The sequence below is a fragment of the Pongo abelii genome, chromosome 3 (assembly GCF_028885655.2).
Source record: "Pongo abelii isolate AG06213 chromosome 3, NHGRI_mPonAbe1-v2.0_pri, whole genome shotgun sequence".
Lineage (NCBI taxonomy): Eukaryota > Metazoa > Chordata > Mammalia > Primates > Hominidae > Pongo > Pongo abelii.
In genome coordinates, this window is record NC_071988.2 from 114,952,420 (window position 1) to 114,970,992 (window position 18,573).

An 18,573-nucleotide genomic window follows, 5' to 3' on the forward strand; every position below is an offset into this window, starting at 1 on the left:
AAGTCTGTCAATCAATGAACATGCTATATCTTCATTTATTGAATCTTCCTTTATTTTACTCAAAAATAGTTTTATAGTTTTTCATGTCGAGGTCTCTCATATCTTTAAATGAGTTTGTTCCTAGTTATTTGATCATTTAATGCTATTGCAAATGATATGTTTTTTAATTCTATGCTGTAAGTATTGCTGTTATATATAAATACAATCTATTTTTGAACATTAATTCTGTAACATAGCAAGCTGATAACTAATTTATTAATTTTAATAACTTATCCTTTGTTCTCTTAGATTTTCTACATACGTATTCATATCATCACTAATCCATAACTTTTGTTTCATTCTTTCCAATTCCTAAATACTTTTTTTCTGATTTTTTTTCTTGGACTACAGAGTCTAGCACAACTCCAATTCAATGCTGAATAGAAATGTTAACAATTTGTGTCCTTTAAAACAGTCAAAATTTTTATTTTATTAGTATGTATGATACTTGATATAGATTTTCTTAAAGTACCTTTTATAAAAATAATGAACACTTTTTAAAGTTTCCAGTTTGCTGGTTATTTCTAGGTTTGTTTTGGTTTTGTTTTTCTAAGACTGGATGTTGAACTTTTATCTGTACCTTTTCTTCATCTGCCAAGATCATATAATTTTTCTCTTTTGGTCCTAAAGTAGTGAATTACAATGATTGATTTTTGAATGCCAAACCAATCTTGCTTTCATGTAATAAACCCTATCTCTTTATTTATGCAATTCTCCATTTGCTAATTTATTTATCTTTTGAATCTACAATCGTGTGAAAGATTGGCCTGTAATTGCCTTTTATTGGAATAACTTTGTCAGGTTCTGTTATCAAAGTTGTGCTTTCTTTATAAAATGGATTGAATAGTGTCTTGCTTTTTTCTAACTTCATGAAGAATTTGTGTACAATTAAAATTAATTACTCCCTCGTATATTTGGTAGATTTTGTTAGTAAGACCACTGGCCTTACATTTTGTGGTGGGTAGGTTTTAATTCCGGATTTGAAATCTTTGATAGTTACAAAACCATTAAAATTTTCTATTTCTTTGGGGAGGAACTTTTTTAGGAATTTGTCCATATCATCTTAATTTTCAAATTTATTGGCATAAACTTGTACATAAGTTATCCTTCTATTATCTGTAACATCTGTAACAATGTACTTTTAAAATTCCTGTTATATTTTTGTGTCTTCACTTATTTTCCTTATAAGTTTCAACAGCTTATTTTGGTCTTTTTAAAGGACCGAACTTCTGTCAGATCAACCTTCTTAATTGCATTTCTTATCTATTTTGTTAATTTTTGCTCTTAATTATTTTCTTCCTTGTACTTGTTCAAATTTAACTTACTGATTTTTTTCAACTTCTTAAAATTGATGAGTAACTCAGACTACTTTTCTTATACATTGCAGGCTATCAGTTTCCTTCAATACAATTTAGCTGCGTCCCATCTACTTTCAAAACTTGTGAAATTTTGATGTGGAGTATTTTTATTATCACCCTATTCAAAGTACTTTTCATGTCTCTGGTGATTTTCTTTGACCCATGGCTTCGTTTATGATCATTTGGGGATTTTCTTGTTGTCTCAGTCCCACCCTCATTTGGCAAGCCCTGGACCCCAATTTTGTTACCATCTAACCATTGAATACTGTTAAAGTATTCCTCAGTTTGTTAGTTTCTTAGCTTTCTGCTTTTAAATTGGCATATGCCCCTCAGGGAAAACCATTTCCAAATATGAAGCTATCTTTCTGGGTTATTTTCTTCTCCAGAACTCTGGGCCTATAAATTTTTACTGCCTCTTTAGCTCTGAAAATGCATTATATGTTCAATTTTTCTAGTTGTTGTCAGTGGGAGGATTGTTCTGAATGGCTTCATCCACCAACCATTACCAACCATTACCAAAATTGGAAGTCAAGATTCCCATTACTTTTAATATTTGATTCCTAAGTGTGATTATCAAATAACATTTTATTTGCATTCTACAAGAATATTTGAGCTCCTTGAGTTGCAATTTTTATAACAAAGATGAAAAAACTCAAGTATGCTTTTATGTGGGTGATAAAAACTCTAATCAAGGCTAAAACTTTAATAGAAATGAACACCCAATTAGCATTTTCATTCATAAATTTATTGTTCTAATTTTGTTATACATATTAACATCTTTTAGTCTTTGGCTATCATCTTGTTCACATTTTATTATTATTTTTTCAATTAGCTATTTTGACTAGAAAATCCTCATATGGATGTAAAAATAAATATTTTATTTTGCTTTTACCTTTCAAAAGCTGAGTAAATATTTATTTTGCTTTGAGCAAGAAAGTATCTAAAATGCATTGTAACTTATTTTGAAAAATGTGTTCCAGATATCAGAAGTTAGCCTGTTCTGAATACAATACATCAGGGAAGTAGCTTAGAATATAACCAAAGGGTGTACTTATACTACATATAAAATTTAGACATATTACATAGTGAGAACTAGTGGTTGTAATACAAATATGCCTGATATTATAGTAAATCGAATTCTGTTGTCCATTCACATATTGATAGAACTACATGAATGTAGTATTATATCTCTTTGATTTATTTCCACCGTGAGTATAAAACTAACTTCTTTTAGAAGGCCTATTAATAGTTCATATATAGCATGTATTAGTCTAATAATATTGCCATAAAAAATAACGCAGACTCGGTGGCTTAACAATGGAAATTTATTTCCTCAAAGGTCTAGAGGCTGGAAGTCCACGATCAAGGTGTCAGTCGGTTTGGTGCCTCCTGAGGCCTCTCTCCTTGGCTTGCAGATGGTCACCTTCTCGCTGTGTCCTCACATGGCCTTTCTCCTGTGCATGTGCCTCCCTGGTGTCTCTTCCTCTTCTGATAAGGACACCAATCATATCGGATTAGAATCCATGCTTACAATCTCACTTTACCTTAATTACTTAGTTAAAGGTCCTATCTCCAAATAACAATCACATTGTGGGTTAGAATTTCAGGACATGAATTTGAGAAAGAAACAATTTAGTCCATAACACAGGACATATTCATTCAAAAAACATTACCCATTAATATGGGACAAGGACTATTCCTATAGCAAAAATTATAAAGGACAGAAATAAACAAAAATGTTTAAAGCCTAATAGATTGTTATTTTTAAAAAGATAAACGAATTGGCAGTATAGGGTTGTGGGGAGTTATTTTAGATAGAGTGGTGATAAAAGATTGTTATAAAAAGATATCCTCTGAGCAGAAACCTGAAAAAATTGAAGGAAGACAGAATTTATGAATTATAGAGGAGAGAATTTTAGGCATAACCATTTGCAAATGCAAGGGCCCTGGGACATATATTGGCATAGCTCTATAGAGGAAATTTCAAGAAAGCCATTGAGAGAATGGTAAGAAATAAAGTCAGACAATTGACCTAAGATCAGTGTACACACAGCCTTGTAAGCCTTGGTAGAGATTTTTTATTTTATTTTGTTAAAGAGTCCTGGGAAGCCACTGGAAGCTTTGACAGGGGAATCCCATTGATCTGATTTTCATTTATAAAAGCACCATGGTAATAGACTTAGTGGAGGTACTCTCTAGAATGTAAATAAATGGGGAAACCACATTAGTAGTTCAGTAGTAGAGTCAAAGATGTCATCTTTGAATTGGGTGTCAGCAGTAGACAGGATGAGATGAGGTAGGATTTGGGATGTAATTTGAATGTAAAGGTGACAGGACTTGCTATTGAAAAAGATGTTTGAAAATTCCTATTTTTGGTCTGAGAAATAAAGTAAGTAGTGGTGCTATTCCCTGACATGGTATGGACTGGCTTGAAGGAGAGTTAATTTGGGAGTAAAATAAAACGAGTTCTGTTTTAGATGTCATAAGTTAGAGATGCATATTGGATTCCAAGTGAGAATCATGTAGGCTTTTATCTATAGCTCTCTAGAAAGAGTCAGGGTAGGGGGCTAGAAATATAAATTCTAGTGTTATCAAAGTATGCTGTAGATCATAGTCAAAGTCAGGGGACTCGTTGATATTTTCCATGGTGAGGCTATGGACAGAGAACAGAAGCAGTCTAAGGACTGAGCCCAAGAACACTCCAACATTTAAAAGATGGAGAAGAGGATTCTGCAACAAGATTGTAAGAGTAGGAAGTCAATTAAAAGTAGAACAAAGCAAGTATGTGATACTGAAGCCAACACTAATATGTGTGATCCCATGATCATTAACAAGCTATGTTTCTAGAGAATATAACAAAAAATAATCCTTTATTATTTATTTAACTGGAAATCTGAAAATTTGCATTAAATATAGGCATAGCCGTATTAATATCACCTAACTAATGAATAATGAAGCCCTTGGAAAGAAAGCATATACCCGTGATTATAATAAAAGGGTAATTAATTATAGGGTTGAACAGGAAGGGGGAAGAACTATCATTTAAACATGTTATACTAAATATTTATCATGCTTCTTTTGGCTGGGTCTTTCATAATCTCATAAAAGAGAATTCAATATGGAGCAATGAAAATATAGAGATCTATGTTAATGTTAAGCAGAAAAAATTCTCACTACTTGCGAGTTAAGTTTGTGTTGAATATAGATGACTTCAGATCCTCAATAAATACTAGTTGATGTTCTTTTTATCTCTTTGCTTCTTTCTACAGGTGGGGAGGTCCCGTACACGACTCTGGCTACCCGAATGATGATGGGTGCTTGGTGGCTATTTGCTTTGATTGTTATCTCATCTTACACAGCAAACCTCGCTGCTTTCCTCACTATTACACGCATTGAAAGTTCCATCCAGTAAGTAGACAATGTTTCCATCAGCCACAAAATATGAGAAATGATAAGAGTGCCAAAGCTATCTGAGAATAAGTATATGGTGTCTCATAATAAATGTACAACTTCCCTTTGAGTAAAGGATCAATTTTGTGTTACTGCAAAGTATCACTGATTAGTCCAAGTCCTGGAAATGCAGTATTGGTAGAGCATTTTTTATAAAGTAAAAATTTGGCTACAATTTGAATGTTGCTTCCCACATTTTCCTGGAAGGATAACACATCTTCAGAATTTTAGTGTCCACAAAGAATGACTATATCTGACTAACACTGTGAAAAGGAAGAAAAAAAAGAGTCATACTTAAAAGGAAATCTTTGCCTTGAGTCTGTCCCATTATGTACTGTCAGAATAAATAGTTGAATAGATACAGATGTTCGAGAGATAGATGGATGATTGGGGATTGGGGAGAAAAGAAAAGGGAGGGGAATAGCAATCAACAGAAAATTATAGTATTTCAGTAACCACATTCTGTTTTTCTCTTCATTACCTTATACTTCATGTGGTCCTTATTGCTGCTATTTACTAGTTGCAGTTGCAATGGTGGGAAATAGTGATTAACTGTGGTGCACTTATTTAATCCTAAAAGTTACCTAAGCCAGTGTCTCAATTCACAAATGCCATTTCCATGAGCCCGTGGAGCCCAAGGGCCTTTTATCCACCACAGCCAGTTTTGCTTTTGTGATTTCACACCATAAGATCAGCACCACAGTATAATTTCTGCCTTATTAGAACATAATGTTCTATATATTGTTTTAAGAAAAATTTTCCTGAAAATGTTTTATTCATCCTCAAACAAGATAAGTTTGAATTTTCCTAAAGTTGAACATTCATTTCCCAAAAAGCTGGCAATTCAAATTCAGAATAATTAGATATGTCAGGGAATTCCTTAGGAATGTAACTTGTTTGGAAAAGAAAATCTGGGTAATTATTTTCTTTTAAAAAGAATGTAAATTAAATTCATTAGTAGCCACAAAACTATTATAGCATAATACCAAAAAAGTAAAGAATTAATTATCTATAAATAAATAAGATATTCTTTTCTATTTGCTCATTATACAAATTGAAACTCCCATATTCAACTAGTAATGCTAATAAGTAGTCAATTATTTTATCCATTCATAAAAATTATGTTTCTAGTTTCTCTCATGAAATCATGCTGCTCAAGTTGTTTTCCAATTATTCCTTTGATACAGAACCTTCATATTCCCCCCAATTTATTGTCTGTGTAAACAGATCTATGTGTGACATAAATTACAAATCATACAGAGTGAAACTTATACCATTGATGGAAAGCTTATACTGGTGACCCCATAAGCATCATACTTTAAGCAATATGAAAATGATTACAACAGCCCAGCCAAAAGATCAATGAAATGAGTAAAATTATGAAAATAATAATACACATTTATTGATCACTTACAAAATGCCAGATTTTGTGATGCATTCGCTTATTTAAAACCTACTATCATCTTCAAAAATACATACTATCAATAACTCGTTTTATAAATGACAAAACTAAAGTTGAGAGGATAAGTAACCCACCCAAAGCCTGCAGCTAGTAAGTGACTGAGTAAAGACCAAACCTTAAATCTGGTTCCTGAGCCTACATTCTAACTGCATCATGTTAGTTCCCACACCACACTTGAACTTGAATTTCTGTGTGAATCTTAGGTTTTAGAGAACACAAGAAGAAACTTGTCATAGCATCTTCCATTGCTAAGGGATGTAAAGGATGAAATTCTCCAAATCCTCAACTGGTCTGAGGAAATACAGTATCAAAATTTAGGTGACTTTTGTGTTGTAGGCATGTAGGCATATATCCCAACATGAGTTAATTATGTCTATAATTGGTATCTACCATTCAGGGTAATACTTTGGCAAATCCAATCAATAGAACTCATTTTAAGAAAAATAGCTTAATTGTCAAATAAAAATTGGACATATTTAAGGTATACAATGTGATGATTCAATATACATATACACTGTGAAATAATTGCCACAATCAAATGCACCACCCATGCTGTGCATTAGATTCCCACAACTGGTTCATCTTCTGAAAGTTTCTACCCTTTGACCAACATCTCCACATTTTCCCTGTACTCTAGCCCCTGGCAACCACCATTCTACTCCTGCTTCTAAGTGTTTGACTTTTCTAGATTCTACATATAAGTGATATCATAATATTTGTCTTTCTGTGTTTGGCTTATTTCACCTAGTGTAACATCCTCCAAGTTCATCCATGTTGTTGCAAATGGCAAATAGCAAAATAGTTTTTAATCAATAAAATTGAGTATTTTATTTCATTAACATATTTCTTATCAATTATGTTGAATGTGTCACATTTTGGGTATCCTTAAAGCTCAAAATTTATGTAGTTCACATCTGACTTTGAAGTGTTTTTAAATAAATAAATCATAAAATCTTTAAATAAAATAACTGATCCTATGCAGTAAACAACAACTGTCATTATAGTAAACAAAAAATCATGGTTAACATTGACTGAGAATTTATAATGAACCAGAAGTTAAGCATATTACAAATATCATCTCATTTATTCCACAAAATAACCTTAATAATACAAGTACTCCTCTTATTGCCATTTTATGGATGAAGAAACAGAGTTTGAAAGATAATGCTTAAGATTACACACTCAATAAGTGTTAGAGTTGAGAGTCCAATCCATGTCAATCAGACATCAATCCATGGCCTTACCTGTCAAATTCTTTTTTTTTTTTTTTAATCTAGTGGTGGGTCCTAGAATTTGTTTGCTTGGTATGGTATTTCTCTGAGGTTGCAGACTTTGTGGCGTCTGTAAATCTGAGTTATTTAGTTATTACTAACTTTTCCAGCACCGGTTTTTGTCTAGACTTTCATGCAATAGCAGTGGGAGGAGAAGCCTGTCTCAAATTTTTCATCCACAGGTTTATCTAAAAGTAACACCTGATGGAAAAAGATTGTAATTTCACATCATGTTTCCCTCAAGTGTAGTTCTACTGCCCAAAGTAACTGAGCATTCATTTTTAAAAAAATCATTCCTTTCCAATGCCAACTGGCATTATTAAAAGTCATCAGTGGGTATAATAAATCTCTACTTCCTTGTAATATTATCACTGGACTAATTTTGGAAGGAGAGAATCAGAGCCAAGTAAGTTAAAAGAAGCCGGATTCCCTCCCGAAATTTAAAGATATCTTCTAATTTCATGCCTCAACAGTGTTGGTAAACATGATTGCCTGCAGTGTTTCTTAGAAACATTCGAAATTTCATTTGTAACTAATTCCAAAGTTTCTTGGGAAAATTCTAATATTTCTTAGAAAAGACAAACTTTTTTTCAAAGTGGCGTTCAATGTCATGCTTCTTAATCATTTATATTAATAAGATTTGCTCATCACCAAATGAAGCTGCAGGGCATGTCAATGTACTTTTTCCAGCCCAATTTTGCTGTGCCATTGGCAAACACATGCCAACCATAGCTTCATTTCCAAAATTCAGCGTTGCTTCTGCAGACTACAATGGGCAGAGGTGGTTAGAGGAATGTCAGTGAAGGGGAGAGAGAGGGGGCAGGGAGAAATCAGCTTCTTTGAATTGATGGTTGACAGAAACTCTTCCACTTTTCTAGGAGCAATCTAATAGATTTATTTTGGGGAAGCTGAATAATTTCATAAAATTTTACCTTGTTTTTAAAATTAGATATCTATGGGCATCTAATCTAACTGGCACTTGTTATTAATAGAAGTTTTGAAAGGGAATTTTCCCTGGAAAAGATAACCCATAAATTTAATTTCATATCCCTTCAGTGATACGGGCTGCACATCATAACTATGTCCTATGTTTAATATAATATAATGTGACAGAGCATGACACAGTTCAGTTTTTAAAGGGGAAAAAATGCCATTTCCACAAGACTCTAATGACAATTTTGGCTTTTTCATTCCCATTGAGAGGTAACAACATATAGTTAATTGTTTTCAAACACCTAGAAATTGGAATGATTTTTTTTCTCTTGATAACTAGACTAATAGTGGCAATGGTGAAATGGAGCATGTGAAGCTTTGAAGGTACTTCAGAGTAAGCACTGGATAATAGCATCATCAAAATTAGTTCTGTTTGCCTTTATTGTGATATTACTTCCAAAAGCTACCTAGTTCACATAAAAGTGAAAATAGCTATGGGAAAATCAGGGTTACACAGTTACAGTTATTAATAACTTTAGAATCAAACTGGTCTTTGGTGATGAAACTTGAGTTTTTTCATTCCCAGGAGCTGCAAGTAAACTTGGACCTACTCAAAGGGATCCCAACATCCCACCATATTTTTGTGTTCAGTGCTTTCATTCTCCATAATGCTTAAGGTTGGATTAAACAAAATATTGAGTTAATTCTGCCACTGAATCTAACTAATCTGGGATAGCATTGCTTTCCAAACTGATACAGAAAGAGATCCATAAATATTCTATTACTAAAGAAGAACTCCTTTTCCCTAGCATATCAATAACAGGATTTTTGCCATCACCTTGGTCTACATTTTGAAAAGAAAATAATTATTGAGCAATTTTTTTCTAAGTGTTCACAGGTGAGTATGATCTAATTATGCTTAGAAATTCAAGCATCACCAAATCTGGTACTAAAGCTTGGGGACAGAGGGAAGGATAGCAAGTGACAGATGCTCTGTAAAGAAAAGGAAGGTGGGACTAAATCGTTGAGGGCATGGTAAGACTTGTTAAGGAATTCGGAAGTTTTCCTGGAGGTAATGGAGAGTGACATTATTGTAGAAAGACAACTTTATCTCTGGAGAGGAGGACATGTGGGAGAGAGAAAATGTAGGCGCACATGGGAGGCCGTTAAAGGTGTCTAATGCATGTATATTTACAGCAATTAACTAGTATGTCTCTACTTGATACTAGTATGTCTCTACTTTTTTCAAGGGCTACTTAATTTGATAATACTAGAGGATTAAGGGTAACTTAGAAATTTGGCTTCAGAAACTTCATATTTCTAGGCTAACATTTACATTTGTAGTGGATGTAAGAATATTGTCTCAGTTAATTTTGTTTAAGATATTTAAAGAGAGGATGTGGCTTACTACGTTTTAGCTAACTAAATAAAAAAGAAGACAGTGATTAATGAGGAAATTCTGGAAATGACTCTGTTTAGGCTGCGTTTCACATGCAATTTTGCAGAAAAGTTGCATCTCAAGGCCTACTGTTCATGGGCCCCATCTGCCTCTCACTTTTAGCTTTGAGCCATCAACAAAGAAGTTAGACTTATTTTTATTCCATTTGAATGCATTTTTTTCCTGATTGTAAAAAAAAAAAAAAAACAGGCTGTTTTGAGAAAATTGGAAAGTACGAAAAGATGTTGAAGGACAAAGCATTAATAATGCATAAACTGTCATGAGGCAGTAAGTTCTGTTAATATTTGGACAAACTTTCTTATAACTTTTCATTTTACAATTATTATATATGCACAGGAAGTTTCAAAGATGTAGTACAGAGCAGTGTCATGTATTCTTCTCTCAGTTCCCTGAATTTTTGCATATTAAGTGATTATACTACAAAATCAAAACCAGGAAATTGACACTGGTACAATGTGTGCAAATTGCTCTATGACATATTATTACATATGTAGACTCCTATAATCACCACTGCAATCAAGATACAGAACTATTCCATCATGGCAAAGATCTCTCTCATTCTACCCCTTTATAGTCACCTTCACCCTTCCTTACCAACCCCAACCTCTGGTAACTTACTGTGTTCCCCATTTCTGTAAGTTTTGCTTTTCAAGAGTGTAATATAGGATTGAATCATAGAGTATGTGGCCTTTTGAAAATGGCTTTCTTATTGATTCAGCATAATATCCTTGATACCTATCCAAGTTGTTGTATGTAATAGTTCATTGCTTTTTATTGCTAAGTAATAATCCATGGTATGGATGTACCACAGTTGGTTTAGCAATTTACTTACTGAATGACATTTTTATTGTTTCAAGTTTTGGGCTATTACATATAAAGCTTTTAAGGACACTTATGTGGCAGTATTCTGTGGATTTTTGTTGTTGTTGTTTCTCTGGCATTGCTCAGTCATGTGGTAAGTATATGTTTGGTTTTTAAGAAACTGCCCTACTAATTTCCAGAGTGGCTGTACCATTTTGTGTTTCCACCTGCATTGTACGAGAGATCAAGGGTGTCTGCATCTGTGCCAGCATTTGGTGGTATCATTATTATTTTTTTTTAGCTTTGCTGATAGCTATGTGGTGATGTCTCATTGTGGTTTTAATTTGTATTTTATTATTGTGTAGTGGTATTGAACATCTGTTTATGGGCTCATTTGTAATCCTTATCCTCTTCCATGAAAGGTGTTTTCATGCTTTTTGCCTATTTTCTAATTGGGTTGTTTACTATTAAGAGTTCTTCACATAGTCCAGACACAAAGCCTTTGTCATATAGGTGGTTTGCAAATATTTTCTCCTAGTCTGTAGCTTGTATTTTCATCCTCTTTATAGGGTTCATCATAGAACAAAAGTTTTAGAAGTTGTTGAAGTGCAGTGTGTCAATTTTTTCATTTTATGGGTTATGCTTTTGGTTTCATGCCTAGCACTCTTCAATGAGTCCAAGGTCATGAAGATTTTCTCCTATTTCTTCTAAAAGTTTTATAGTTTTACATTACACATTTACATATTTGATGCATTTTGCGTTAATTTTGTATAAAGTGCAACGTTTAGGTTCAGTTTTTCACTATGGATATTCAAATGCTCAAGCAGCATTGCTGAAAAGACTGTCCTTTCTTCATTGAATTGTTTTGCACTTTTGTACAAAAAAAAATCTGTTGGCCATACTATGTGAGTCTGTTTCTGTGTTCCTATCCTGTTTCATTAATCTATGTTGTTGTCCCTCTGCCAGTAATGCAGTTTTGATTACTGTAGTTTGAAATTGAGTAGAGTGATTCTTCCCACCTACTATTTTTTCAGAATAATTTTAGCTATTTTAGTTCCTTTGTCTTTGTATTATAAATTATAGAATAATCTTGTCTATATCTACAAAAATATTGCTGAAATATTGACAGTAATTGCATTACACAAATTGGAGAGAGAATTCACATTTTTAATATGCTGAGTCTTCCGATCTATAAACATATGTCTCTCCACTTATTTAGATCTTCGATTTATTTTATCAGCACTTTATAATTTTCACTATACAAGTCCTGTACATGATTTGTTAGATTTATACCTAAGTATTTCTTTTTCCCAGTGATTACAAATGTTCTTGGTATCTCGATCCGTTTGTGCTGCTACAGCAAAATACCTAGGTCTGAATAATTTATAAAGAATAGAAATTTATTTCCTCACAGTCTGGATGCTGGGAAGTCCAATGTCAAGGTGCCAGCAGGTTGAGAGTCTGGTGAGGGCCAGGTTTATGCTTCCAAGATGGTACCTTGACTGCTGTTCTATGTCCTCACGTGACAGAAAAGATGGAAGGTCAAAAGGGGCCAAACTCATTCCATCAAGCTTTTTTATAAGGAACTAATCCCAGCCATGAGAGCAGAGCCTTTATGGCCTGATTGTCTCCTAAAGGTCCCCCTCTTAATATTGTTGAACTGGGGATTAAATTTCAATATGATCTCTGGAAGGAACACAAGTATTAAAATCATAGTAACTGAATTTTTAATTTTAATTTTCACATATTCATTACTAGGACATAGAAGTACAATTGTTTTTTGTCTGCTGATTTTATCTTATAATCTTGCTAAGCTCATATCTTAGTTCTAGGAGTTTTTGGTAGATCCTTTCGGATTTCCTAGGTATAATTTGTAAACTTACTAAGCTCATTTATTAGTTTTAGGAGTTTTTGGTAGATTTGTTGGATTTTCTAGGTACAGTTTATGCCATTTACAAAGTCAGGTGGTTGTATCATTTTTCTTTCTCATCCAGATACTTTTTATTTTCTATTTTGCCTTTTCTTTGCTGGATAGAATTTATAATACTATGTCAAATTAAGAGTAGTGAGAGTGAATATCTCTGCTTTGTTCCTGATTTGCTGGAAAAGCAGTCTTTGACTGTTATGTATGACATTATCTGTAAAGTTTTTTATTGTAGATATTATTTCTCAAATTGAGGAAGTTATCTTCTATTCCTAGTTTTCCATGTGTTTTTCATCATGAATAGGTGTTGGATTTTGACAAATGATTTCATTTTTTATTGGTTGGTATGCTCAGGTAATTTTTCTTTATTAGCCTGTTTAGTGGATTACATCATTCATTTCAACAACTATTTTTAAAACAAGGTAGAGGCTAACTGTATTCCCCGCTTCTATTTCTTCTCCATCTTTTTCTACAAGTCTTAATTTTCTACTTGATTTTCTTCCCTTTATTGATTTGAGTCAATAAAATATCATGACTGTCCCTGCCTGCTGCTTCACCTCTCAGTTTCTTTTCCCTTACCTTAACTATTGCTCCTCTCTCTCCATTCTCTTCCTAATAGAGTTTATCCACTGGAGTGTGGAGTCCAGACTGTTACCTTCTCCCATCCTCAAAATTGGCTTGAAAAACTTTATTATTACTTCATCCAATCAATATGAATACAACTCCATTAGGAAAGCATATTGAGCCCTTCTGTCCCACCCACATTTCTGTCCAGGGGCACCAACGAACTCCTTCTCATCTTTTCATGCTACAGTCAAGCTAGACTCTTATGGGACATTGCATGCCTCTCTGGAGCTTTACATGCTCTTCTCTCTCCCTGAAATCACTCAAAACCCCATTCTCTTCTGGTATCTTCCATTTTCCCAGGCATAATTAGCCATTACTATACATGTGCCTTCTCTTTGCGATTTTAAGTTCTTCAAAAGCAAAGACTATGTTCTATCCATCTTGAGAGGCACTGCTAGAGTGCCTCTCAGAGTACCTGACAATAGTATGAATAAGAGCAGCTAACATTTCTTGAGTGCTTGCTATGTGACAGCTAGTTTTCTAAATACTTTGCATGGGTTTTCTCATTTAGTCTTTGTAATAGCCCCATGAGAGATATGTTATTATCATCTCTATTTTATAGATGATGAAACTAAAAGCTAGGGTAGTAAACCCAGGCAATCTAGCACTATAACTTTTTACCAGGGGAACATATTGTTTGCTAATTACAAATACACTAAACCTTTATTGTATGAAATAAATAAATGAATAAATGGCATCCATAAGGGTTACTATAAATTTCTTAGGAAATAAAGAGAGCTTTGCAGAAAAGAATTAGTGGCAGCAGTATGTTTAGCTAAGTTACCTCCAGGTAGTTCTAAGTTATGTGGTATCCAAAAGTCAGTAATGGGAGACTGGATTCAAACAAATCTGCATTCGAATTCTTTGCCACTTAATAGCTCAATGACCTTGTCAGGATTCCATAATTATTATAAACCGTATTTTCCCTAAGAGTAAAAAAGGGATAGATTCAACTTCATAGGTTTAGTGTAAAGTGTTTATTGTAAAGATTAACTGAAAAAAAGCATGAATGATACAGCACAGTCCATGGACAGCGCCTACCTAACATTTGCTTCCATTCTTCTACATTTTCTCTAAGCACTCATATAGATTCCTTGGACTGTCTTTCTCTCTGCCCCCATTTTGATGGTATTTTTGTCATTTTGTCCACAATTCTATACACTAACTGTTCCTTTGAACTGATTCACCTAAATCTCAATGTTTCTTGCTTATGGAGCTACTGTTTCTGACACAGATGTCACCATCCTACCTTACAGTCTATCTTGCTGAGGGTTGTCTTTTTGCCCTGCTGCTTAATCCTCTCATTTCCCCAAAGATAAAAGCAAAATAAACAAACAAAAATCTGATGCATCTGCAAGCCTTATCTGAATTTAGGCATAAATAAGGTCTTGGAAGAATGATTCACTCTGTTATCTCATCTTAGCTAGTGACTAACTAGCACTGAGATCAGGTTGCTACTAATAAAGACCGGCAAGACCCCTGGGTCAGGATACATATTTGCCAGGCAAGTTTTCTCTCCTAACTCATCTTTATTTAGCCCTCTCATAATATACAGCTCAAATACCACTTATTCTATATAGCCTTGCCACATATTCATAACTATATTTAGTGTCTCCCTTTTTTGAACCACTTCACGTCTACCTCACTTACACCCTGTTTTGGAATACTATTCTGCTTGTTTTACTTCCCTATTAAAATGCATATTCTTGAGGGTTGTTTTATCATTTTTGTACCAGTTCAGTGCCTTATGTAGTGTATTGTGTGAATACTTAGTGGGTTACAAGTAAATATTCACTCACTGAGTGAACTAGAAAGACATTTTTTAGAATCTGACCTGAGAGTGTGAAACTCCATGACTTGTATGTGTACCCCATTTAAAAAATTAGATAGAAATATGAAAGCCATTTCTTTGTCCTATTATTCCAGGATAAGAGAGGAAACCCAAAATGGTATGCTCTCTAAGTATTCTTTGTGTCACCCACTCACTCTTCAGTCTTCCAGTAGGAGTCTTCTTTATAGCTCTCAGTAGGGAATTGCACACTTCATTAGGAGGAGCCAAAATGAAGGTGGATGAAGTAAGTGAGGCCTGGCTCATACTGCCTTTCTGTTTCATTTTAGTACAGAATTGTATAGGCTTAGCTCCAGAACACACAAGCACTGCAGCAGAGGAAGACATTCATCTCCTTACTCTCTATTGTTAGTGTTGAAATGGCTTACTTGTCCTAGCACTTAAGTACTACAGTGATGGATGTTTCCCAAACGTACAGCCATCTCGATGTCATAGACAGAATTTTGTCTCTCTTTTGGAAAAAATTAAAACTTCCTGGAAGCATATTGGTCTTTCAAAGCCACCATTCAGTGAGCATTTAATTAAAAGTTGTCTCACAGTTTGTGGCTCCCAGGAACAGGGCTGTTAGCATTTCCATAGACTCTGTTTACACTAAGCTCACCAGGACAAAAACTTTGCCAATTTTATAATCTTCCACAGCTTCTAAAATAATCTTCCTCTGAACAAGATGAATCATTCTAGACAAATCAAATCCTTCTCTTTTTCTCTGTCTTCCTAATCTTGCTCCTTTAAGCCTAGAAACCTATTAAGTGCTGTGCTCAAGAATATAAATTCCTGTCTCTTCTCCATTTCCTGTTACTTTCTTCCCTTACTGAAGTCTGCTGAATAAATAAATTCTATCTACCACAAACTTATAGATATGGTTAAAAAAAGAACCTATGCTTGGAGTATACTGCTTAGTCATTGTGGAGGACATAGTTTGAGTATGGAGCATCCTTTTGTGAAATTAATGTGGGAAGAGTAGTGATGAAAATCAGCAAGACTAGAGTTGGCAGCCAGGGCTGTTTGGCAGAAGAATACTATTAAAGGAGACTGGAGACTTGGGTTCAAGTCTCTTTTCTCCTTCTGAAAAATAAGGCAAATTCTAAAACCACTTTGCACTTCAGTTTTTCGTCTTTTAAAAAAGTGATCCAATTCTTCACTCACTGCACAAATATTTGTTCCACAGTTTGAATGATGCTATTTTCCATGTCCCTTGAGGCATAAACTTTTATATCAACTATACCAATGAGATATCTTAATAGACAAGGTGTGAGATAAAACTGATACTCACATGAAAACCTGAATAATAGATATCTTAAGTTGAAAGGTAAATCTGAAAAAAAAAATCCTTTTTTGTCATATCTTCTTATTTTCTTTTTCTAGTTCTCTATTTCCAGTCCCATTTTTCTTTCCCTAGCCTCTCCATCATGCCAGTGATGTTGGTATGCTGACCTCTACACTCTACTACTAAGTATCTGTTTGACCCCATCAATTCTCTGATGCTCTTAGTTCCTCCATTGTTCCTGTCATCTAAAGATATTTAATTTATTTTAATGGTTTTCTCCTCCACTCCCACACACACCTACTACAGACCCCATTTCTCAAGCCCGGATGCTAAGGAGGGATGATGCTAAATAAGCGCCAGATACCCTAGCTAATAGCAAGTGGTGAGGAAGGCGAGGAATAAGGTCTAAAGCTGGCCGGTGGGCTGCTTTTATTCAGATGACGATTGTGATTTTCTGAGAGGGAAGCTACAGAGTTCTCAAGATTTGCTGTTGACTTGGGAGTGTGGAGCACATTTGCAAAACAGTTTGGGCATTTATAATCTCAAAATAGCAGTTAATAAGACCTGGCTCTCAGGCATCAAGATGTGCATTTAATATCAACCTTTGCTGAAATTTCTCAAAAAGGAAATATCACCTACTTGAGAATAGAGGATAATTTCTCTGAATCATTCTGAATCAGTCATTGTGGAGGACATAGTTTGAGTATGGAGCATCATTTTGTGAAATTAATGTGGGAAGAGTAGTGATGAAAATCAGCAAGACTAGAGTTGGCAGCCAGGGCTGTTTGGCAGAAGAATGCTATTAAAGGAGACTGAAGACTTAGGTTCAAGTCTCTTTTCTCCTACTAAAAAATAAGGCAAATTTTAAAACCACTTTGCACTTCAGTTTTTCGTCTTTTAAAAAAGTGATCCAATTCTTCGCTCACTGCACAAATATTTGTTCCACAGTTTGAATGATGTTATTTTCCATGTCCCTTCAGACATAAACTTTTTATCAACTATACCAATGAGATATCTTGATAAACAAGGTGTGAGATAAATAAAAAAAAATTATTTTGAGAAATGCACAGACCTACTGGTCTGAGAAGAGGAATGTATCTTTTGCATTTGGAAAATGTTGAGTCATCAGTAGAAACTTGGTCCCCTGTTCCTGTGTTATGAAGAGCCAGGATTTTTGGTTTTTGTCATATTCATTAGATACTTCACTGAAACTATGACCTTCTACCTTACTTTGACAATAATGTTTCACTGGGTCTTTAAATAGGCTATTAAATTAGCCTACACTTATTCATGGTAACTTATTTCTCCTAGTCTTTTATTTCCCACTATGAAATTTTTGATAGTATGATTAATGTTTTTGAGCTCCTCAAAAGATCTTATAGAGGAAAAAAATCACAAATTATTATTGATTCCTCATTTGAATTCACACTGTATTTCATTTGGGTCATTGTTTCATGTAGTATTATTATGTATTATTGTTTCGGAGCTTGTTAGTAGGCCATATGCAAGGTAGTGATCAATAATATTTCAATGTCAGCCTTGGAGGGTATATTGAATAATTTTTTTCCATAAGTCAGCATTGGTCTTGATTCTAATTAACATTTTCAATGTTGATTTGAAGTATGGAATAGGGAGTAAGCTTATTAAATAAGCAGATTACTCTATTTGAGTAGGGGTGATTATTGACTAGAACTACACTGTAAGAATGTATAAGGACCTTTACAAATAAAACAAGGTGTTTAGAAGTACGATGAAGTTTAATAGGGACAAATATGTGATAATCACTCAGAGATGGAAAAAACAAACTGTATGCATATATTTGTGTATACCTATGATAATTTCAGTATAAACCATCTGTCAATTATAAATTTGAAATGTGGCATTAGTGTTTATTTTTAAAATGACCAGAGTCACCTAGCAGCATGTAAGTTGTTCAAGCCTTGTAAAGACTACCATGACCTACTTAGAAGGTTCACAAATTATGCAAAAACTAAAATACAAGAGAAAAAAATGGTTTAGTTAATAACAGTCTAAAAATGGAAGTAGTATATCTTATGGATAACAACTAAAATAATTTAGTATTTAATTTGACAAAGAGAAGGCTAAAGGAGGAAAATGAAAAAGAAATGTTTT

General features: G+C 34.0%; 1 protein-coding gene across 2 annotated transcripts in view; it reads left to right on the forward strand.

Moving 5' to 3' along the window:
• Positions 1-18,573, forward strand: part of GRID2 (glutamate ionotropic receptor delta type subunit 2) — a 1,495,815-nt gene that overhangs the window by 1,222,860 nt on the left and 254,382 nt on the right. For both annotated transcript variants that reach the window (XM_024246001.3, XM_054554182.2), the window contains exon 12: positions 4,667-4,805. In XM_024246001.3, the coding sequence (XP_024101769.1) occupies positions 4,667-4,805 (139 nt within the window). The remainder of the gene's footprint in view (positions 1-4,666; positions 4,806-18,573) is intronic.